Raw genomic sequence first — 24624 nt, 5'->3', positions numbered from 1 at the left:
GCCGCCGTGCCAGACGGCCCTTACTGTGGCTGGGTGCCGCCTGTGGGGAGAGCCCCTGATCGGAGTGGGTGGTATCAGGGCAGACGCTATTCAAATGAAACACATATGGGTCCAGAACTCTTTCCATTCTTCTGTGGCCGTCTCTCTGCATGGAACTGATTCTTCGAGTGGTGCTTCTCTTGCCCCTTCGGCCTTCCCTTCCATGGCTACCCCTTGGGAGGAGGGTCAGGCTCCTCGGCTAGGGGTGAAACCTTTCCCCCGCTATCTGGTTTGCATCAGGACTGATGGGGATACTTTCACCAATACCAAACCTTTATTTTTTTGTGGAACACATTGAAGACAAGTTTGACGAAGTGGACTCTCTGAGCAAGATGCGGTAGGGTTCGTTGTTGTTCAAAACTGCTTCAGCTTTCCAGTCTGTGGCCCTTCGTGCCTCTGACCATCTTGGCACAATTCCTCTGTCCATTACGCCCCACCAGTCTTGGAATATGGTTCTAGGTGTAAGTTTTCACAGGGACCTCATCCTTCAAACTGATGAGGAACTTGGGGACTACCTATGACGACGGGGTCTTCACTTTGTTCGGTGTGTTCAGAAGGGCCCAAAGAACAATCGCATTGATACAGGTGCCTTTATCCTGGCCTTTAAAGGGGACACCCTCCCTGAGAAAGTCAAGATTATGGTTTATCGATGTGATGTGGAGCTGTACATGCCACCACCTATGAGATGTTTTAAGTGCTTGCATTTTGGACACATGTCTTTCCACTGTTTGCAGACCCTTCTCTATGGTGACTGTGGATGCCCACTCCATGAGGGGTGTTCCTGTGTTCCCCCTCCTGTGTGTGTTAATTGTTATGGCAATCATTCTCCACATTCACTGGATTGCCCAGCTTATAAGAAGGAAAAGATGATACAGTGGTTTAAGTCCCTTGATCGTCTAACCGACAGTGAGGCTCATTAGAAGTATGCACGTCTTCATCCGGTGTCAATGACATCTAGCTATGCTTTAGTTACATCTTCACCTCTTCCTTACCCCAATTCCAGACCCGTCTCCTCCTCCCTTTCCCCTGCAGTTCCCACACCCTCCTCTCCGGGCACCACTTCCCCTCCCCAGCCGGAGATGTGTCCCACTTCTTTGGTGTCTGCTAGTAAAGGGCACCGCTCCCGGGACCACCCTTCCCAGCACCTTCCAGGCCAAAGGTCTGCTGCCACACGACAACCACCACGAGAACCATGGTCTGTGGGTCCCCAGGTTGCCCGCTCGCTTTCTGTTCCTGATCTTGCTGCAGTTGGCTCCCTTTTGCAGCACAGCCCTCCTCAGTCTCAAGCAGAAAAGAAGAAGAAACATAAGTCCTGGGACAAGGAGCCTCTGGTGTTGCCAGGGGTCCCGTCCCCACCTTTGCAACCTGACTTTGATCCGCTGTTCATGGATGTCATTCCCTCCTTGTCGGTGACGGATGGTGACCCGGCGGCGTGACTGGCTTTAGCCTGTTCACCCCCCATTTGAATCGTCGTTCTGTGGTTATCCCACGGAATTGTAATGGATATTACCATCACCTTCTGGGGTTGAAATCCTTTATTTTGTTTTACTCTGCAGCTTGTGTGGTTCTACAGGAATCTCATTTTACTGATGATCACTCACGGATCCTCCGTGGGTTCCGTGCTTTCTGTTGAAATCGGGCCGGCCCCCTGCAGGCCTCTGGTGGCGTTTGTACATTGGCCTGTACGGACATTGCTAGCACGTGGATTCCTCTTCAAACTACATTGGAGGAAGCGGTTGCTGTTAGGGTCCTCCTGGACTCTGGGGTCACAGTTTGCAATCTTTATCTCTCTCCTGACAGGACTCTTACACCTGCTACCTTAACTGCCCTTATTCAGCAACTTCCTCCTCCCTAGGGGATTTTAATGCTCATCGTGCCTTGTGGGACAGTGCATTTCCATCTGGTCGGGGTCTTCTCATAGACCAGTTTCTTGCAGACCATGACTTGTGCCTTCTTAATGATGGATCCCCTACCCATTTCAGTGCTGGTCATAGTACCTTTTCTGCCATTGATCTTTCTCTTTCTTCTCCCTCCCTCCCTCCCCCCCTCCCTCCCTCCTCCCCCCCTCCCTCCCTCCCCCCTTCACTACACTGGTCACCACACGACGACCCTTGTGATAGTGACCACATCCTGTTGATTCTCTCACTCCATTCCCACTCCCTGTTGGACAGTTTACTTTGTTGGTCTTTCCAACTCACCAATTGGCCTCTATGTACTGCACAGGTAGTTTTTTCTCCCTCTTTGTCAGGTTGTATTGATGACGTCCTACGTGAAGTGTCTGATGTGATTGTTTGCACTGCTAGCCTTCCTATCCCATGCTCATCCGGACCATTTCACCGCTGGCAAGTCTCGTGGTGGAGTACGGTCATTGCCATCCGTGATCACCATTGAGCATTGTAACACCTTAAGAGGCACCCATCCACTCCCAATCTTATTACCTTTAAACGCCTTCACGCCAAAGCCCGTTACTTAATCAAACAGAGCAAACAGGTGTGTTGGAAACGCTTCCCAGCCTTTGCACGGACCCATTGATTTTCACGCAACATCTTGCGACTCATTTTGCAACAGCATCAGCATCAACCTCCTATCTGGCTGCTTTCCTTCACCAGAAACAGCAGGCTGAAGCTTCCGTCTTATATTTTACCCCTTGTCAGTCAGAATCTTACAACAACCCATTTACTGAATGAAACTCCTTTCCACACTTTCTTCTTCTCATGATATGGCCCCTGGCCCAGACTCCATTCATAACCAATTGCTTCAACATCTCAGTGGTCCATGACAACGACATCTTCTCTGGGTGCTTAACCATATTTGGCTCCAGGGTGACTTCCCTTCTCGATGGAGGGATAGCATCTTGGTTCCCGTCCTTAAGCCTGGAAAGAACCCACTGTTTGTTGAAAGCTATCGGCCAATTAGTCTGACAAACGTTGTTTGCAAGTTACTTGAAAGGATGGTAGCCCGTCGGCTCAATTGGTTCCTCGAATCTCGGGATCTATTGTCCCCTTACCAGTCTGAGAGGGACAGTCTCCGATCGATCATTTACTTCGATTGGAATCCGCTGTTCGGTAGCCTTTTTTCGAGCACCGCCATTTGGTTGCAGTATTTTTTGACTTTTGCAAGGCCTATGATACGGCTTGGCACCATCGTATCTTTCTTACACTTTCTGAGTGGAGTCTTTGGGGCCCACTCCAATTTTTATCTGTCAGTTCCTGTTCCATTGGTCGTTCATGCTTATGGGCTGGTACTGTTTTTAGTTCATGGACCCAGGAGAATGGCATCCCACAGGGTTCAGTATTGAGTATACTTCTTTTCCTAATTGCTGTAGATGGACTTAGGGCCTCTGTCAGTCCTTTGGTCACCCCTGCTCTGTATGTGGATGATTTCTGCATTTGGGTTACTTCCTCTTCAATGGCCTCTGCAGAGTGGCAGCTCCTGGGTGCTATACGGTGTGCCTCTTCATGGGCCCTCTCACACTGGTTTCACTTCTCTCCTTTTAAATCGCAGGTGGTCCACTTCTGTCACCGTACTACAGTCCACCCTGATCCGGAGCTGTACCTCGACGCACAACGATTACCTGTGGTCCCACAGTTTTGTTTCCTGGGTCTTCTTGTTGACAAGAAGTTCACTTGGCTGCCTCATATCAGACCTCTGAATAAAGGATGTTGCTGTAAACTCAGTGTCCTTCGCTTCCTTGCCCGCACCTGTTGGGGTGCGGATCGCTCCACTCTTCTCCACTGTTATCGAGCTTTAGTGCTGTCTCGCTTGGACTACGGTCATCAAGTTTATGGTTCGGCTGCTCCTTCCAGTCCACCATTGTGTTGTCCATTTGGCCACCAGTGCCTTCCCTACTAGCCCTGTTGGTAGTCTGCTGATTGAAGCTGGGATTGTCACCCCCCCCCCCCTTTTTCTGTTCGGTGGTCCCAGCTTCTGGTTCCCTACGCAGTTGTTGTCCATTCCTCTCCCACTCATCCTTTCTATTCTAACCTTATTCTCAGGCCAGAGACGTCACCCACCCGACTCCTGCCCTCAGGCAGGTTTACCAGTTGGGCTCCGCCTTGTGTCTCTTTGACGTGATTTTCAGGTTCCTTCTTTGTCCTGTCTCCCATGTTCCCTCCCCACCACACCAACGCCCCCCACCTCCCCGGTTAGTTCCTCGGCCTCGGATTGAGATGGATCTCCGCCGAGGTCCAAAAGATTCCGTTCCCCCGATGGTGTTCCATTCTTTTTTCCGCCAAATTTTATGGGAGTCTAGGGATGTTGTTTTTTACACTGATGGCTCTAAATCTTCTGATTGTGTGGGATATGCCTTCATGTCCTCTGTTGGCATGGAAAATAATCCCCTGCCAACTGCATCTGGGGTGTTTACTGTGGAATTGTCGGCAGTTTCCCAGGCCCTTGCCATTATTAAACAGTACCAACTCAACTGTGTTTTGTTAGGTACGGACTCAATAAGTGGCCTTCAGGCTATTGACTGGTGTTTTTCCCGCCATTCCTTGGTCTCTGCCATCCGTGACCATCTCGCTGATTTTCACCATGCTGCTTGTTGCGTTGACTCCCTTTTGGTCCCTGGCCGTGTGGGTGTGTCCCAAGTAATGAGCTTGCCAATCATTTGGCTGGGGGTGCAGTCCCGTGAGGTTCTTTTTTCCACCTCTCCCGAAAGGACTCAACCACCACGTGTTGTCTCCACATCAGCCGTATCGGGCTGACCGATTGGTTTCTTTTGTGTAATGAGCCACCCCCACTTTGTGGTTGTGGAGCCTTCCAGTTTTTAGCCCACATTTTGGTGGAATGCCTCTTCTTTCGGCTCTACGGTACACACTTCCCCGCACTTTACTTTTAATATTGGCGGACAATTCCCGGATGTTTGAACTGGTTCTCAGATTCCTCATTGAAAGTTAGTTTTATTTTCAGTTCTCAGGTTTTTAATCTCCCTCTGGAGTACAGCCAGGGTGGTGAGGGCTTGGGTGTCTCCAACTGTAAGCTGTTTGGAGATTCCTGACTCCCCTCCCTGGCCAAGATGCTCTTTTCTCTCTCTTTTACTCTGTTTTATCACCTTTTAGATTGGGTCAGTCTCCTTTTACAATGTGCACTTTTACATTGTAGTGGTTGAACAGTTTTGAATAGCATGTGATCTTGCCTGTTCTGCATCGGAGGTGGGATATTTCTTGCCTCTAGCATAGCTTTTGGGGTTGCCCACTTGCTGACTTCCCTCCTTTTGTTTTCACCATTGACAACACGACTGCAGTTTTACATTTTTTAGCCTTTTACCTTTTATCGTTATGACTCTTCTGAGATGTAAATCCATCCGAATGGACCACCTCTGACACAAGGGACTGATGACCCTGCTGTTTGGTCCCTTAAACTCCAACCAACCAACCAGCCAACCCTACCCACTATCATTGTGGGCTGGAGCCTATCAAGCTCATAGTCTCTCATCATGACCTTAAATTAGAAATAGTGTTCTCACCATACTTTCTGCCTCTTCAAAAATAGTAGTCTGTCATGTACCCAATTTATGAAATATCTTGGACCATCCTTGGGTACAGCCCCTTGCCACGTGGGTTATATCCCTGTAGAATATCCAGGCGCATTATGTGTCCTGTGCACCCTCTCGTGCATCCTACTCGAAATGTGCAGTGGGCTCATCCTACCCTGTCAGAGGCAGAGCCACTTGTGAAAGCAGTCATGTCATATACCAACTATGCAGTAACTTCTGTGTAGCCCTTGATGTGAGCACGACCACCAACCAGGCAAGCTTGCAAAGGAATTGCAGTGTAATTTGTAAGTGAGAGAAGAGACGATTTCCACACTTTTTGAATTGTATATACTGCTGGTTATTGTCATCAGTGATACTTGACAGTACACCCTACAACTTAAGAATGCAAGAGAAAAGTTGACCATCCAGTGGCAGAACATTCTTCTGAATACAGTATGCTCAGGTTCAATGGCTGTTTCAAAACCTGTGGCACCCCATCCCCCCTTTCCTCCCTCCTCCCCTGCCCCTTCCATCTTGCATCCCCCCCCCCCCCCCCCCTTCCACACCCATCGATGTCAGCTTCTCTGAACTTCATGCATTCTTAGGTCTTCACATAATTTTGTGGTCATTGTCATACTTTTTCCTCTTTTAGGAGTGTCCACTGGCCCTCGAAGCTGCAGAAGGACTGCTGAGCCTTGGAGTAAAAGGCATTGAAGTCAATTCGCTTGTTCTTGAAGCAGCATCGGGTGTAAGCAGCGACTGGTTAGTAGCTCTGCTTTCATTTCAGTACATATGACTGGCTAATTGCTGTGCAGACAAAGTGGTCCTAGTGTATGCTTAAGCACACACCAGTAAGTTTGACTGGCTTATCACTATGAATGTCATAATAAAACTTGCATTATTATAGTATCAAAAGTGTAGACCTAATAATTTTGCTCTCTTTTAAAGTCTGTAAGTGAATAGAGACATGCCTGACCCAGGATATCAGCTGAAGTCTCGTCTATAAGTGATTTTCACACAATGGCTTTTATGCATCTCACCAAACTCATTACAGAATTATTTGGAATTGAAGCACACTTTCTGTGTAGACCTACCTGATACAATGTTACACAAATTAAAAAACCCTGTGAAGTTATATAAGCTCTTGAAATGATGATAATAAGAATTGTGTGAGCTCATGTTCTTCGTCCTATTTTTGTAGTCACTGTATCTCAGTGCCCAAGTATCCACATTACCAGTTACCATGGATACAATGTTGGTACCAAAACTATCAAACAGGAGTTGCTGGTGAAACTACAACTATAGTGGAGTACTATATCAGTCAGTGTTGGTAGTACTATATTCTGGTGATTGTCGTGTGTGTGTAATGAAGCAAGCACTCTCACATATATGTATCAGTTGTCATTTCAGTCTTTTGAGAAGTGTTATGTGCCAATGTTAGCAGCGGTGAGGGCCAGTTTTTACAATTAAAATGTCAGAGATAGCTGTGAAAGTGCTGCTTTGAGAGAGAGTTCAAGTCAACAAGCGCATAAAGGTTCTATTCTCACCAATTTTTTCATTTAGATTTGAAAATTATACCTTCTGCAAAAAATTGTGTGTTTCTTTTCTGTATTCTTTGCCCAAACAAGTATTGAGACCTGTGTGTCATCTTCTACAGGTCTTGTTTTTGGTTTTGTAAAAATATTATACAAAGTTTATAGTTAGTTTTCTGTTTTAGACCTAAAAACAGTAACATGCCTTTTTTTTAAAAAGTGGAAGGTCCAGGATGAAATAAAAATGATATGCTGTTCACCACATGCAGTAAGCACTGAGATGCAGACAGGCACAATGAAAAGACTGCTAAACATTTAAGCTTTTAGACAAAAATGTTCTTTCTGGAAATACAAATGTACACACATTCACCGAATCCCAATGTCCACATATGTAGCCACTGTCTCTGGCTGCAGTCTTTCGATTGTACGAGGTGACTTCAATAAGTAAAGGAACACACTTTTTTTCCCTTGGGTAATTTCAGTTGAAAAATTGTGGGATTTACTGTGGAATATTGCCATTTCAGCCCCTATAATTTTTTGAAGTTCTGGTAGGTGGTGGTGCTATAGGTAGTCGTCAAAATGGCATTTGTAGAATGCCTATGTGGACCTGGTAGTGAACAAAACTACGGTGAGTCATCGGGCAAGGCACCTGTCACCATCGCAGCAAGGTTACATGAACCTGTCTGATCTCCCGTGTACTGGTCAGCTGCATACAGCTGTGACTTCTGCAGTTTGTTCATTGCCACAAAAATACAAATGGACTTCTCCTTCTCCCTGACAACACAAGGGCTCACAGCCCGCATCTCGCACCTTCTGACTGCCATCTATTTTTCCCAATGAAAGATGCGCTCCCATGTGAAGCAGCACACAGATTATGGGGAGGTTACTGATGCAGCAAGACCTCGGCTCCAAATCGGACAGTAGAGCGGTACTATGGGGGCCGTACGGGCTCTCCCACTAAGATGGCATAAGGCCATCACATTGAACGGAGATTATGTTAAAAGTTGTGTTTTGAAGTCAGAACAGTGGGGAATAATACAGTGTATTATAATCCTGAATAAAATCATTCCGCTTTCAGAAAAAAAGTGTTGGATTGGTTTATTGAATGCCCTGTGACTCAGTGTCTCCTCTATGTGATGGTATGTATTTTTATTTGTTTTAATTACTCATCTAAGATTACATTAATGTGAAGGTGGAGATGTACAGAATGGACTGCTTTTGTGCATTTTTATGGCTTGACAACGTGTTTGTGGCAAAGTAATGTGAATAATGTACTGAAAGAGTTATTATTTATGAATGGTTACATTTTTTGAGAGTAACAGCGTTCATGCCCTGTACTTAAATTTCCCCATTGTATTCTACATCTTCAGTGTGTTTCATTTGTTGGTTGTAATTATATATACTGTTTTTCAGCTCTTTCATTTCACTCTCACTGTGTCTCATGTTTTCACACAGAAAAACAAGATGTAGGAGAAAAAACAAAATGGAGACACTCGTCAAGATATGCCTTCCAGAAAGTACAATAGAATGATAAACGTAACAGGATGTGCACCACTGTTATGTGTGGAAAAAGTACCTATACAAAAATAGCATTCAAAGCAAGTTATTGTGATTATTTTGGGAATGACATCCTGATAACCTATATAAAAAAAGCAGACCATCCTGTACAATTCCACTTCATAATTAATGCAATCTGAGGTTAGAAATTAAAACAAAATAAAAAAATGCACATTATAGTTTTTGAATGTAACTTGGAAAACTAACCACAAACTTTGTACAATACCATGAGTAATCAGAAAGTTTCAGTTTTGTGGGCATTGCTGCGGAGACCTCGGATGGAGCATATGACGTGGCCGGCTATGGCAGTAGAACAGCATAGTCCACAAGAAAGCTTAAATGGCGGCAATCTCAAGATGGAATGACCAGTACAGCATGGAGTTGGAACAGAAAGTCAGATGACAAAATAATTACCTGAAAACAGCCAACAAGTATGTGCACAGCACTACGGTTGCTACTGATGACTAAAGTGGACCAATGGTGAAGGACCTAATCCCACATAGACATAAATACTGGACCCGTTCCACACTGGATTCAGCCTCAGGGAGCACAAGGTGAAGATTGAAAGTTATGCAGTTAAAATATTGTTCAAGTACGTGGTGGGTTACTGGTGAAAACCTGATTTCCACAGATGACACTGCCTCACTGGGGAAGCCTGAAGACCTGCATTTTGCCACATTATCACTGTTGATGTTGCAGTAAGGGATATGCTATGAGAAAGTTATACCTCAGAATGGTGTACTCTTTTTCGAGGTTGTGATACAGTGTGTGTGTAGCAGTAGGATAATTTACGAAGATGTAAGCATTATTTGCTTGTATGTATTTGTCCGTGCTCAGCAAGCATTGGTGCAGCATATAATACTTGATACCTGTTCTCAGCATGTATTACACATGATACAGCTGCCGGAAAAAGATCCTCAAACTGATAATAAATGGTAGTGGAGACTGGCCACTATGTTAACAGCAGTGCAGCAAGACATTCTCAAAAACAAGATACTGTACTTGAAAATTATAAAAAGGGGGAAAAATGCACAACAGTGTAGCTGTTGTATCGTTGTGATACAGTAGTCAGGAAAATCACACAGAGCTGTTTGCAATACAAACAGCTATTTATGAAGCTCAAGAAACTGAAAATGATGGCCGAATCAGCATTTTTCCACTTGAGAATAGCTGTCTTTTGAAGATGTGGTCTGCAAAGGATTGGCAATTGATTGTTTTACCTGCCCTCCCGGTGTTGGGAAAGGATTTCACTGATGGTGTGCTCAGAGCATGTGTCATTCTCAGAGTTCACATGAAGTAGTAAGACTGTGGAAGAAATTGGAGCAAAGTACAGATAGCAGCAGTACTGGCTGTAGTTGTGGGGCATTATGGGATACAGAGAGCTGTTGAATGACACGCAGTGTGAATCTCACACTTAATCTTTCCCAACATGTGAGGAAAATATTCCAAGTTTGGTGTGGAAAAATTGTACTTCTAAAAGTTGTAATTATAGCACATATGTTGGAGTAAGCTGAACAGATCATCTGAAATTGTGCCAGTCTTCATCCCTACCCCTCATAGAGGTCTTCATATGCTCTTTTCACCTACCTGCTATCCCTCCTCTACATTGAACTGTGGAGTCCCCCTTGCTTTATGAATGTTGCCGCATTTCCTTTCAATTTCACTAAAGGTTGTTTTGGTTTTTCTGTGTGCCAAATCAGTCCTTCTGAAGACTTAATTGTTTTTTATGCGCTTTCTCTTTACTTCCTTTCTAAGTGACTTACATTGCTGTATTCATATTCTCCCTTGGATATTTCTGTACGTTCTTCTTTTGTCAATCAGTTGAAGTACAAGGCTACAGTAATTGATTCATTCATTTTCAAATCTCGATATTTTGGGATGTATTGTGTGTGCCAATATGACCGATGATGAATAATCCATGAACTCATCAAGTCTGCATTTTGCTCTCTACAAATGTTCTGTGACTGCCACTCTGGTCACAAGACACATGTCCAAGAGGTAGTCAAGGTTTTTTCCATACCTTATGTAGCAACAACGTGCCAGGGATGACCACAGCAGCATTGATGCATTCTTTAAGTTGTTCCAGTGTTCTTGGCAATGGTTATACACTATGTGATCAAAAGTATCCGATCACCCCCAAAAACATAAGTTTTTCATGTTAGGTGCATTGTGCTGCCACCTACCATCAGGTACTCCATATCAACAACCTCAGTAGTCATTAGACATCGTGAGAGAGCAGAATGGGGTGCTCTGCAGAACTCACGGACTTTGAACGCGGTCAGGTGATTGGGTGTCACTTGTGTCATATGTCTGTATGTGAGATTTCCACACTCCTAAACATCCATTGGTACACTGTTTCGGAGGTGATAGTGAAGTGGAAACATGAAGGGACATGTACGGCACAAAAGTGTATTGACCAACCTTGTCTGTTGAGTGACAGAGACCACCGACGGTTGAAGACAGTCGTAATGTGTAATAGGCAGACATCTATCCAGACCATCACACAGGAATTCCTAACTGCACCAAGATCTACTGCAAGTGCTATGACAGGTGGGTGGGAAGCGAGAAAACTTGGCTTTCATGGTTGAGTGGCTACTCATAAGCCACAAATCATGCTGGTAAATGCCAAACGATGCCTTGCTTGGTGTAAGGAGTGTAAACATTGGACAATTGAATAGTGGAAAAACGTGTGGAGTGACAAATCACGGCATACAATGTGGTGATCCGATGGCAGGATGTGGGTATGGTGAATGGCCGGTGAAAGTCATCTGCTAGTGTGTGTAGCGCCAACAGTAAAATTTGGAGGTGGTGGTATTATGGTGTGGTCATGTTTTTCATGGAGGGGGCTTGCACCCCTTGTTGTTTTGCATGGCACTATCACAGCACTGGCACACATTCATGTTTTAAGCACCTTCTTGCTTCCCACTGGCGATTGCATCCTTTAACACAATCGAGCATCTGCATGGCTTGTGGCTGAGTGGTCACATGACAATAACATCCCTGTAATGGGCTGGGCTGCACAGAGTCCTAACATGAATCCTATAGGACACGTTTGGGTTGTTTTGGAATACAGACTTCGTGCCAGGCCTCACTGACCGACATTGATAAGTCTCCTCAGTGCAGTGAAAAATGGGCTGCCACCCCCCAAGAATACTTCCAGCACTTAAGTAAATGTATGCCTGTGAGAGTGGAAGTTGTCATCAAGGTTAAGGATTGGCCAACACCATATTGAATTCCAGCATTACCGACAGAGGGCACCACGAATATGTAAGTCATTTTCAGCCAGGTGTCCGGATACTTTTGAACACATAGTGTATGTTAACATGGTCCTTAAAATACCCCCAAGGAGAAAGTCAGAAGGCATTAGGTCAGGTGACATGGGGGGCCAAGGGTACTGAGCCACTTCATCTTCACCACTATGATGTGAAAATTCATCATTTAGGTAGTGATGAACATCAGTGCTCCAATGAGAGGGTGCCCTGTCTTATTGGAAGATGATGATTTCAGAAACAGCAGTCAGTTTTGGAAACAGCAACTGCAAGAAATCAAGATAAGAGATAGCTGTCTCAGCCATCTCACAGAAGAAGAATAGCCCATACAGCTTTGCCTGTGGTGTTGTAACAAAACATTAACCTTTGGTGAATCTTGTTCGTGCGCCACAATTTCAGGAGAGTGTTCAGTGCCGCCTCTCCCCGCCCCCATCCCACTCTTGCATTGTGCCAATTAACTGTACCATATAAACTGAAATTTGCTTCATCACTGAACATCACTTTGGAGGCAAAATGTTTCTCCTGAAATGCTTCCCGCATTGCAATGCAAAATTGAAGTTGCTGGCCATAATCTTCTGTTTTTAACTATTGCACTAGCTGCATATCGTACCGTTTGAAATGTAACTACTGTTGCAAAATCCTCCCCAGAGTTTGCTACAGTATTCCAACTGTGTGACTTGTGTGAACCTTTTTTTTATTTTTATTTTTTTTAACTGTATGCAAAACTTTCCCTCATCCTCTCCATGGTTGTTTCTTGACAATTTGGTCTACTGGTACTTGTCTGTTTACAGGGACAATTAGTCTCCTTAAATTCTCAGTACCAACACATAATGCTCTCCTTATGTGGTGGTTCTTTTCCATAATACTTTCTGAGTGTACACTGCACTGTTGTAACAGGTAAACATCTCGCATCTTCCAACACGCAGAAACTCTTTTCTTGCTTTGGCACAATTTTGTAAGTCACTGCCTTCATAATGCCATCCAGCAGGCACAATGTAAGTTCAATGAGTGTACAGTTCTATTCAAGCATGAGTCACATTTGTACATGTAGTACTTTGTAAATGTAGAACTTTGAAAATGAATGGATCATGTATTTCCCCTGTTACCCAAGGTTTCTTCACTGTTATCTGCCTTTCATGTAAGTTTGTCTGCCCAAGTTTTGTAATTGGCCTTTTCAGAGATGCCCTTTCCTCTTCAACTGCACTGCCTACTGTGGTATTCATTATCACATTATCTACATCACTAGGGAGCTTAAAATGCATTCCTCAGCACTCCAGTACCATATTTCTATTTAGATTGGTTGTTTTGAATGATTCTCTTAAGTCTGTCTACTGTCCATCATAACTAAATTTTATCTGTGTCACTTTCTGTTCCTCCATATGCTGTGCAGTCCAATATATGATTTCAGAACCTCCATCTGATTGTGATGTAATCCAGCTGGAGTCTTCCTGCATCTGCAGTTAGTACCGGTGGCAATGATGTCCTCAAGATACTACTAACAATGATGCAAATCACATACCACCTACCCCAAAAACACTAGAAGTCTGTAGATGAGTGTATGAGGGAAGGTAGCTGATGATATTAACACTTCCAAACAAGTTAGTTATGTCCATGTAAGTCTGTGATCTATTTATGAGGAAGAGTTGGAAATATGTGACTGTTGGGGCAGAATATAATTCCAGGTGTTGCAGTGGTTATGTATCTTTTATAACCTGTGTTGAGCGTTCCTTTCTTATCATAGGTTTGATGTAGAATGTTGTGGGCAGTGAGAGAAATGTAATCTACACTACTGAAATGCTGTCATGGAACTTTGTAGCAGTTGCAACATTAAGCAACATAAATTCAGTTTTCAGTATTCCATGTAATTATTGACCAAATTTGAGAATTTAAAATGGTATCATCTTAAGTTAAAAGTGTAACACAATAATGTAAGCACAAGTCTACCATAAATGATTCATTTGCTTCCAAAGATCTCTTGTACAAAGTATTACATGCACAAGTATGAAAGATATATTAATAGAACCACAAGCTCTCTGAGTTTGCATTGTGCCTGTCAGTTGGCATTATGAGTGCAGGGTCTTGACAAAATGGCAACAAAACAAGGAAAAAGTTTTTATTCTGTTGGTATGTGTGAGATGTTTATCTGCAAAAACACTGCAGTGTGCATTCAAAAGCAATTATGCCGTGTAAACAGAGCATTGTGCATTGGCATCAGGAGTTTAGGGACACTGACTGTCTGTGAACAGGAGTACCAGTCGACTCAGTGTGCCAGATATACTTGTGGAGGGATGAGGGAAAGTTTCATATCAAGTAAAAAAAAAAAAAAATTGACAATCCATGCAAGTCACAAATTTTGAACACAACAACACACTGGAGGATTTTGTGACAGTGGTTACATTTCAAACTGCACCATCTGCAGTTTGTGCAACAATTATAACCAGACAGTTATGAACTATACCTTTTTGCATCACAAAGCAGCAAGCACTTCAGCAATGAAGAAACTTTCCATTTATCAGGAAAGACTGATCGCAACAGTGTAAGGTAGTGTAGGGCAGTGAAAATCCTCATGAAATTGTGGTCCACAAATGAGATTCACTGAAGGTTAAAATTTTCTGTGCGGTGCCTCAGACGAAGCTGTATGGGCCTTCTTCTGTGGGAAGATTACGATGGTACCTCTTACCTTGGTGTGTTGCAGCTGTGGTTGTTTCCACAGCTGACTGCTGATTATGAGAATCCCATCTTCCAGCAAGATGAGACATCTCGTCATTGAAGCATCGATGATCGTAATGCCAAACTTCTGCACTACTGAATTGGATTTAGCGATGAGGATGACATGGTTCTATTCCCTCAGCCCACAGGTCGCGTGACCTAATTCCTTGCGACATGTTCTTGTGGAGTTACAATAAGGACTGTGTTTATGTACCCCCACTGCTAAGAACACTGTAACAGCTGGGGGAACATATCAGTGCTGCTGTGAAGACCATGGACAGGATGCTTCTACATACAGTGTGGAACAAACTTTATTGCGATTTTTGTGTGTGTTGCGAGACCAGAGGTGCCCTCACAGAATATTTTTAGAGTGCAAAATCCAGACTTGGTGAGTTTACAGTTTCATTCATGCTTCAGTTATATTTGTACATTTAAGACTTTAGAAAGTACAGACCTCTGAAAAGAAGTGAATCATTTCTAGTAGCCTTGTATTACAATTAGAAGCTGTGCGTTTGTCTTGAGGCAACAAAACCAGTGTTGTGGAAATATGTGAACTTCATTCATCCAGACATTAACTCTGTTGTGAAGTATCACTTGTTTGAAGCTGTTTCATACATGGGAGTTAGATGCCTTAAAGAATTGGGGGTTCACTGGTGTGTAACTGAAGGCCAATATTTCCCACACAATGTAGCATCAGCCAGACCGGATGTGTGTGAGTATACAAGATAGGGCATACAGTAATAAATTGTGAGACAACATTGGTGTTGAGGCTAATTGGTTACTACAATTGCACATTTGAAAACCTGATAGAAAAGAGAAGCAGTGCTGGCCACTTTGTTGTGTGGCAGAAAGACCATTGTGTACTACAGTCAACACCCCCTCCCCACACCAGTCCCCTCCCCGCTTTGCATCCTCTGCCCTTGCATCTGCATATGACACACAGTAGAAAGATTATTGTCGATAAACCACAGTGTAAAATCTGATTACTCTGATTTACCATCATGGTGTGTGTGTTCTGCTGCCACTTGGTGTGTGTTGGTGTGTGTGTGTGTGTGTGTGTGTGTGTGTGTGTGTGTGTGTGGCAGGAGGACATGCACATAAAAAAGTTATCATTATGCAAGCTTTCAGAGCCAGTGGCTCCTTCCTCCGGCAGAAGGGTTGAAGGGAAGAAAAAGGGGTGACGGAGAAAAGGACTGGAGAGGCCTAGGAAGAGAGGTAGATTCCGGAAAAGTCACACAGAACCACGGGTCTGGGGAAACTTACCAGATGGAATGAGAAGAAAAGATTCTAAGAAAGGTGTTATGCACTACAAAGAAAGGTTCTTTCCTTCTCATCCCATTCACCAAGTTCAGTAAATCTACCTCTTTTTCTAGACCTCTCCTGTCCTTTTTATTCATCCCTTTTCGTTTCTCTTCAACCCTTCTGCTAGAAGGAAGAGCCACAGGCACCGAAAACTTACAACCTTCTTTTATGCGTGTGTTCTGCCGCCACTTGATGAGTATATTTTTTTATACATCCATTAAATTAGATCATCAAAATTGATTGTTTTCATTAAATATGACTTGATTCTTTTTAGAATATGCACTCTCAACATTTTGATTGTAAGCATATCCACAATACCCAACAACTATTTCTTAGCATCTGGTAGTAGAGAAGGTTGAGCATCTCCATGGCATTTCTGGCCATAACAAAACATGCAGCTTTTCATGATACCCAAAGCCTATTTCTTAGTGTCTGCTATTAGAGAAGGTTGAGAATCTCAGTAGCATTTCTGCCCGAGACAAAACATGCAGCCTTAACCCCTTCAAGTAAGGCTCCCACACTGGAAAACAATATATGATGATTGGTCAAACAAGAATTTTGTAAGGTACTTCCATCGCAGATGAGTTATATTTCCTTAGATCCTAATCTGACATCTGCCATTCCTGCAGCAAGTTTTATGTGAGTTTGTTGCTAATGTTTCAAACAATTGATCACCAGTGGTGTGATTACTCAGTAATAGAGCTTCTCAGATATTTATAAGCTGCAAATCTCTGTGACCCATGTGCTAGGGATAGTGTCTTCAATTAGCAATCAAAATGTCCCAGTTTTGAACCCAGTCACTGCTTAAATGTTGAATAAATATAATCAGCATTGGCAGTTGAAGACTTCCAGTATAAAGAGTCACTCTTGTCAAAGATGGAGTGGAGAGAGCCTCAGGACAACTTCTTGGCACTGGGAGGGAAACACTCTAAAAGGTGCAAGTATCAGCAATGATCAATGGCATGAGGTTGCAAAAGGCAGTGGAAACCACAATGTTAAAGAAACAGACGTATGGCCTGCAACTGGGGAGAAAAAAAGGTATCACGATGAGCTCTTTATTGGAACAAGATTCCAGATTAGTTCCCCATTCGGATCTTACAAGGGTTCAGTTAGTGTTTTTAAATTACCTCATCATTGGTCTTCAGCTCCAAACAGTCTGTGAACCCCCACCTTGTCATCAAACTCTTCTTATGTCTGTCAAAAAATTCTACTTATAACCAGTATCAGAACTCAACAATACTGATGTGTATGAAGGCTATTATTATTATTATTATGCCTTTTGTTACATGTGTTATGTGAACTAAATCAGTTAGGTGTGTGTCCTGTGAGCCATCTCCAAGCTTTCAAAGCAAAAAACTAGAATATATACATCAACATTTACATTATTAATCTTGTAGTCATTGGTATTCCATGATGTCATGTTTCGTGCAGAAGATTCTTTGCCACCACTACTCATTCTGCATACCATGATACCGGTCACTGCTTTAATGTTCCTGGGGTAGCACAAAGTGCATGCGGAATACCTCAGAAAAATAACAAAAAAACGTGATACAAGACTTTCAGCTTACCAAATCTTCATACAAAATAATTAAACTTTTAATCTCTGAACAGTTTTTCAAAGTGAACAAATGAATAAATCTTCTGCAAATAACACTTGTTTATTTAAATTTTATATTAAAATTTATAGAGTGTATAAATGTGACAGTAACCTGATAGCAATCGACTATATTCACAAAAGTCATCCTAGTAAGTACTTCACTTTAATCTCGGTATCCACACCACTGCGTTTAAAAAAAGAAAAGAAAGGGGAAAAAAGGCCAAGTAAGACTGGACCCACAGAGCTACAGCATTTTGGACCTTGTCACATACAACTGCAACATTGTTTGCTGTTCAACGTAGTTTGCTACTGTTGGTACTGTGTTCTGTCTAACGGCAGTTCATTGGACTGAAATACCTCCCAGACAGCTACCAGTCTTCAATGTTCTTAGCAATACGCAGGGCCGCTCATCAGTGGTGCTTCGGTTGTCTGTAGCTCGGTAGCTGTAGCCAAAATTCTTGGTTGTCGCTTGATAACTTGGTTGAAGTTGTCAATATAGTCATTTTGAATGTGTATTACTCATTGTGGTTAAACTCTGTCTTCACTTTTCATAAATGGACCCTGATAATGTGATGTATTCTCTTAATTCCATGGTCGTTTAATTGCTTAGCAACTGAAGCCCAGTCTTGTTGCTGTAAACAGATTTATTTGTGAACTGAAATTCCAATCTATGAAAAAGTCAGCTTAAAGGCATATATTATTAAAATATCATGTATTTCACTTTTTTGCCTTTGGCTGTACTGTTTATTGGTGTTTCGGCTTTATATAATCACTTGTTTTGGACACTGAATAGTAACATCAGTACTGCCAGTTACTTCTTTAAAACCATTACTTCTGAAAGAAGAATGTATGCCTCAACTACTTCATACTTCTGTCTTGTCTGGTTAACAGTGGCTTGTTGTAAGCAAACTGTTCCTTTTGTATCAAAATCTTTGTTGTTGACATTGAATATTGTTATTCAGTCTTGGGTTTGATGTACCAATATTGCTTAGTAGTCTTCCAGTTTCTTTAACACCACAGTCGCCACATGTGTGTGTTCAGTTAGTTTTTTAATTACTGCATCATTGGTCTTCAGCTCTGAACGGTCTGTGAACTCCTGATTCATTGTTAAACTTCTCTCATTTCTGTCGAAGAATTCTGTTTACATCAAAAATCAGAACTGAACGATTCTAATTTGTAAAAGGCTTTTATATGCTCTCAATACAAGTGTGATCAGAACTTAACCCATTTGGTACGCCTCCTGTGAACATACTTCAAACTTTCGCATCACTCCACACGTCATGATGCCTGTCAGCACTTTAATGTTCCTTGTAAGGCACAGTTCATGCAGAATACCTCAGACAAAAATAGAAAACACAAAATAATACAAGCTCTTTACCAAATCTACCCACAAAATAATTAAACTTTTAACCTTTGTACAATTCTTCTAGATGAACAAATGAACAGATCTTCTGCTGATAACACTTGTTCATTTATACACAAAAGTGGCACAAGATTTCCCCCTCAGTCAATGAAATTATTTTCAGAAACTATGGCCACAAAACACATGGGAAATCTAGTACCCTGACAATCTCCAGCAAGGGGTTACCAAGACAAGGGAACCATGAGGCAAAGATTGAGTAATCAAAAATAGGGTGGTGTTCCAAAAGTCAAGAGTGTGAAATTTCAGAACATGGAAGGTGAACCAGGAACAAAAATAAATAAATAGGTAAATACAAAGGTGCAATTTATGAAGGGCAGTCAAATTAAAACGAAACACCTGTCACACTAGGACCACAGAATGGTTGCATTTAGAAGAAATCACGGCATGCATTAAGGCATGTATCCTTTGTGAGATGAGATGAGATGATCAATTTCTGCTTCGTGAAACACATTCAGCCGCTAGTGGATCCACATCTGCACTCACTCTTAAATTCCTTCAACTGACTGAAACCGATATTCACGCATGTCTATCTTCAGGTCGTCAAAGATTTGGAAACCACCCGGTGAAAGGTCCAGTCTATATGGAGGATGTTGCGGTGTTTCCCAACAAAATTGCTGAAGTGTAGCCATTGTCTGATCGCCAGTGTGAGGGAGCGGGCATTGTCGTGCGACAGGACGATTCCTCCGACTGCATTCCAACAGCCGAAGGGCAAACTGCAAAGCCAACAGTGCAAACATACGTCGTCTCCTCCATCAAAGAAATCCAAAGCTGTTCACACAAGTTCTCGTAAGCTCATGATGACATTCTTGTTAAACTCCACAAACCCTCTGCTCATAGAGTTCCTAGAGTGTGGAACTGTAATCACTGTGCAGCCCTATGAATACACTTTGCAGAAACTGTGATGTGCCATAAGATCAAAATGCCCAGGAATGCTGTTGGACGGAATCATCCTGTTGCATGACAGTGCACAGTTCCAAACTGACAATCAGACGAAGGCTATGCTTGAGCAGTTTCGTTGGGAAACACTGCAACATCCTCTGTACAACCCATATCTTCCACAGTGTGATTTTCACTTGTTTGATGACCGGAGGAAGATGATGTGTGGATGTCAGTTTGTCAGATGAGGAAGTGCAAGAGTAGTTGTGGTCGTGGATATGTCAGTGACTGACTGCATGCTATGAAATAGGAATTGATTGTCATCTCCCAATGGGGAAAAAAATCTTAACATGTGTGGTGATTACTTTCTAATGGAATTATTCCATGGTACCATTGTGGCAGATATTCAGTTTTCATGTAACTGTTCCTTATAAATATAGCGGGGTCAGCAGAATAAAACTGAAAGAAGGCAAACACTTCCTGGTCCAACAAATATAGGGCAATATCAAAGGCAACTGAAAATGGATGGTGCAACAAGAGTAGGATACGGTATGAATAGGAAACTAGAGAAGAGCTAAAGTTGGGGTAAACAATTCTGTGAAACGTTTGTTTTCATATGAAGATTGAGAAGATGATGAAGAGGTAAAGAAAGTATATGAACGTACTGAAAGTGTAATTCAGTATGTGAAGAGAGATAATGATCTAATAGTGATGGGAGATTGGTATGTGGTAGGAGGGCAAGGAATAGAAGACAGAGATATGTAAGAATGCGAGATAGATAGTAGGAATAAGAGAGGGGAAAGGTTAATAGAGTTCTACAGTAAATTCGAGCTAATAATACAGAATATGCTGTTCAAAGGTCACAGGAGATGGTACTCTTGGAAAATGCCTCAAGACATGGGAATATTGTAGCTTGTTACAGTATGGTCAGAAAAAAGTTGGGGAATCAGTTATTGGATTGTAGGACATACTCAGTTTAGATCACTATTATCAATGATGAAAGAGTGGATTGAAGTTTAAGAGAATTATGTGGAGAAATCAGTGTGAGAAGAAGTGGGATAATGACACACTGAGGAATGAAGAAATGCATATGAAGTTCTATAAAGCCGTAGGTACTGCAAAAATGAGTACTGTAATAGGCAGCTGGAGAGGAATGGACCTCTAAAAAGTGCAATAACAGAAGATGGACAGGCAAATATAGGTACAGAGAAGGCACCTGTGGGGAAACCTAGGGTAACAGAAGTAGTAACTGAGAGAGAGAGAGAGAGAGAGAGAGAGAGAGAGAGAGAGAGAGAGAGAGAGAGAGAGAGGAAGAAAAACAGGAATACAGCAATATAAATCACTTGTAAGTGAAGTAAATAGGAAGTTCAGGGAATCCAAAGTGAAGTGGCTGCAGAAGAAATGTAAATAAATTGAAAATGAAGTGGTTGTTGGGTGGACTGATTCGTCTTAAAAAACACTAGGGTTGAATAAAAAAACAAGGAGTCAACATTCATAGTGCAGTGGGATTCTCACTGTCAAACACAGAGTGGAGAGCAGATTGATGGACAGAATACAATGAAGGCCTCTACACAGAAAAAGTACTTGTCTGATGATGAGATTGAGGAAGAAATGGGGCTCGATATGGAGGGCATGATGGCCCAGTCAGAGCTTATAGGAGCTTTGAGACACTTGAAATCAAATAAAGCAGAAGGGATAGAAAACACTTCTTTGGAATTTCTAAACTCAATGGACAAAATGACAAACAAGTGACTATTCAAGTTGGTGCGCACAATCTGTGTGTCTGGAGGTATATCAACAGACTTTATAAAAAATATTTTCTACACAATACTGAAGATAGCAAGGGCAGATAATTGTGAGAACTATTACACAATCAGCTTAACAGCTCATGCATCCAAGCTACTGAAAAGAATACTGTAAAGAAGAATGGATGGAAAATTTAGGATCTGTTAGAGGACAAGCAGTTTGGATTTCAGAAAAGTAAAGGTGTCAGAGGGGTAGTTTTGATTTTAAACTTTTAATGAAAGCAAGACTTGCAAAAAATCAAAACACTTTCATACGATATGTCTACCTAAACAATGTAAAATGGTGTAAGACATTCAAATTTCTCAGATAAATGAGTAAGTCATGGAGAAAGACACATAATATACAACATGTACAAGACCGAAGAGGGAAAGATTAAAGTAAAAGACCAAGAACAAAGTACTCAAATTAAAGAGATGCAAGACAGGGTTACAGTCCTTCAAAAGAATAGTTTGAATGGAAATAAAATTCAGGGTGAAAAGTTACCAATGATAAGATTCCCTTGCGACATTGCTATCTTCAGTGAAAATGAAGAATGAATTACAGGACCTTTTGAATAAAATGTACAATTTAATCAGTACAGAATACAGACTGAGAGTAAACTGAAGTTTACTTACAAAAGTAATGAAGAGTATCAGAAATTAGATAGCAATAAGCTTTACATCGAAATTGACAGACACGAATTAGATGAAGTGAAGGTATTATTCTGCCTTGGCAGCAAACTAGCAGGTGACAGATGGAAAAAGGACCACATAAAGAGCAGACTAGCACAGACAAAGAGGGCATTCTGGCCAAAAGAAGTCTTCTATTATCAAACATTGGCCCTAATTTGAGAAAGTTATTTGTGAGTATATACATTTGGAGCTCAGCATTGTGTACCAATGAACCGTGGATTGTGGGAAAGCTGGAGGAATCGAAGTGTTTGAGATGTGATGCTGTGCAAGGATGCTGAAAATTAGGTGGACGGATAAGATAACGGTTGAGGAGGTTCTGCACAGAATCAACGAAAAACTGAATGTATGGAAAACACTGGTAAGAAGAAGGGACAAGGTGATAACACATCCATTAAGATATTGAGGAATAATTTCGATGGTACTAGAGGGAGCTGCAAAGAGTAAAAACTGTAAGAGGAGACAGAGATTGGAATACATCCAACAAACAACTGAGACTGTTGGGTGCTGCTGAGAGGTGAATTGGTTGGTACAAGTGAAGAATGGTGGGAGAGCGCATCTGTCCAGTCAGAAGACTTCACGCATTGGCGCTCCATTAGATGTGTCGGCAGGGTATGTATTACGGTGTCTTATCCACAGTACTTACCTACCTTTGGCTGTCTGCGGTCAGTTAGGTGGTTAAAGTTGTGTTGTAGGCAAAGTTAGTTTTCGTTGTGTTTGTGTGCCTTATTCTACAGTACTGTCAATTCTGGATACGTATTGTGGTGTTTTACCTTCTTTCACACCCAGATTCACTTAGTGTATACTGTTGTTGTGCTGTGTGCACATACAAATGATGTAGTATGTTTACATTTTCTCTCTTACACCACTTGTTAGCAACGAAAGGCTTCTACTCGACAGGTGAAATGGCAGATACGATATTCTGTTACAGTTTAGCAAATGGGACATAGCCTGCAAACCTGTGCCCTCTGTGCTGAAAAATATAAGCTGTTCGGCAGACTTTTCCAATATCTGAGAGCCACAGGTACCCTTGCACCTTGGAACACTGACAGTGGAAGACCCTGCACAGTCGACACGCCTGACATGGAGGAGTGTGTGCTACATTCGGTGGAAAGAAACTCCTAGGATTAGACTCGTGAGCTGATGATGAAAATCAACAAAAAAAATTGTGAAAATCATTGTTTCACAATTACAGAACTTTCATAACAATTTAGCAAAATTTAACAGAGTTTGGTGCGTGAAATTGTAGTGGAGAAGCTTGCTTACCACAACTTTTGTGCTTCCTAACGGAAGACCACTAAAGTTAGAAACTGGCTGCATCACTGACCTTCCTAAAAGATTACAAGAAAAATGGTAACAGTGTTATTGATCGTGTCGTGACTGGGGATGAGAGTTACGTGAAGCATGTAAGTTGTGAAACAAAATGACAGTGAGTGGAGTGAGGACACAAATTATCCCAAGAAACTGAGGAAGTGTTCACAAATGCTGTCTGTGAGAAAGGCCGTGGCCACTGTGTTTTGGGACTCTGAGGGAGTGATTGTCACTGATTTCCTTGAAATTGGCACAATAATTAACTCAGAGATGTATTGCCAAACACTGACAATTTTAAGGTGGGAGATATAAAACAAATGCTGTGAAAAACCTAATGCAGAAGTTTTGTTTTTTCTAGAAAACAAACATTCACACATGGCTTGTTGTACCTGGGAGCTCCTCCAGGGTTTTTAAATGGGGGATGTTGGATCATCCACCGTACAGTACGGATTTGGCACAGAGCAACTACCACCTCTTCCCAGCAATGAAGATAATGGTTCACTATGCAGTGCTTTGATACTGACACAAAACTGCATGCCAGTATGAACCACTGGTTGCAATTGCAGGCAGCTGATTTCTACACAGCTGATACTGAAAAACTTGTACCACAATCTGATAAGTACCTCAGTTTAAATCTGCGCTATTCAGAAAAGCTAGTGTTGGTGGGAAGGATCGAAATGGCACAGGCTGTGAAGCAGTCATTGAAGTGAAGGATGTTATGTTTGGCAGTGTGTTCAGCAACAGGGTAGTTCAATAGTTTCTTGGCCCCAGTTTGTCAGTGGCCATTCATTTGGACAGACAGCTTGTTGGTTGTCAAACCTACATAGAATGCTGCACAGTGGTTGAAGCTTAGCTTGTAGGCCACTTGACTGGTTTCCTTTGATGGGATAAGTGATGCTAGTGATTGGACTGGAGTAGGTGGTAGTGGTAGGATATATGGGACAGGTCTTGCATGTAGGTCTACTACAGGGGTATGAGCCATGAGGTAAGGGATTGGGAGCAAGGGTTGTGTAAGAATGGATGATTATATTGTGTAGTTTCAGTGAATGGTGGAATACC

At 42.3% G+C, this 24624-nt stretch overlaps 1 protein-coding gene across 1 annotated transcript in view; it reads left to right on the top strand.

Annotated features, from left to right (window-relative positions):
* Positions 1 to 24624, top strand: part of LOC126284151 (anaphase-promoting complex subunit 7) — a 158991-nt gene that overhangs the window by 49023 nt on the left and 85344 nt on the right. Inside the window, exon 4 of the mRNA XM_049982871.1 lies at positions 6168 to 6277. Coding sequence (XP_049838828.1) covers positions 6168 to 6277 — 110 coding nt within the window. The remainder of the gene's footprint in view (positions 1 to 6167; positions 6278 to 24624) is intronic.

The sequence above is a fragment of the Schistocerca gregaria genome, chromosome 8 (genome assembly GCF_023897955.1).
Source record: "Schistocerca gregaria isolate iqSchGreg1 chromosome 8, iqSchGreg1.2, whole genome shotgun sequence".
Lineage (NCBI taxonomy): Eukaryota > Metazoa > Arthropoda > Insecta > Orthoptera > Acrididae > Schistocerca > Schistocerca gregaria.
Note: the sequence above shows the minus strand (reverse complement) of the source record. Positions and strands in the feature narration are given on the sequence as shown.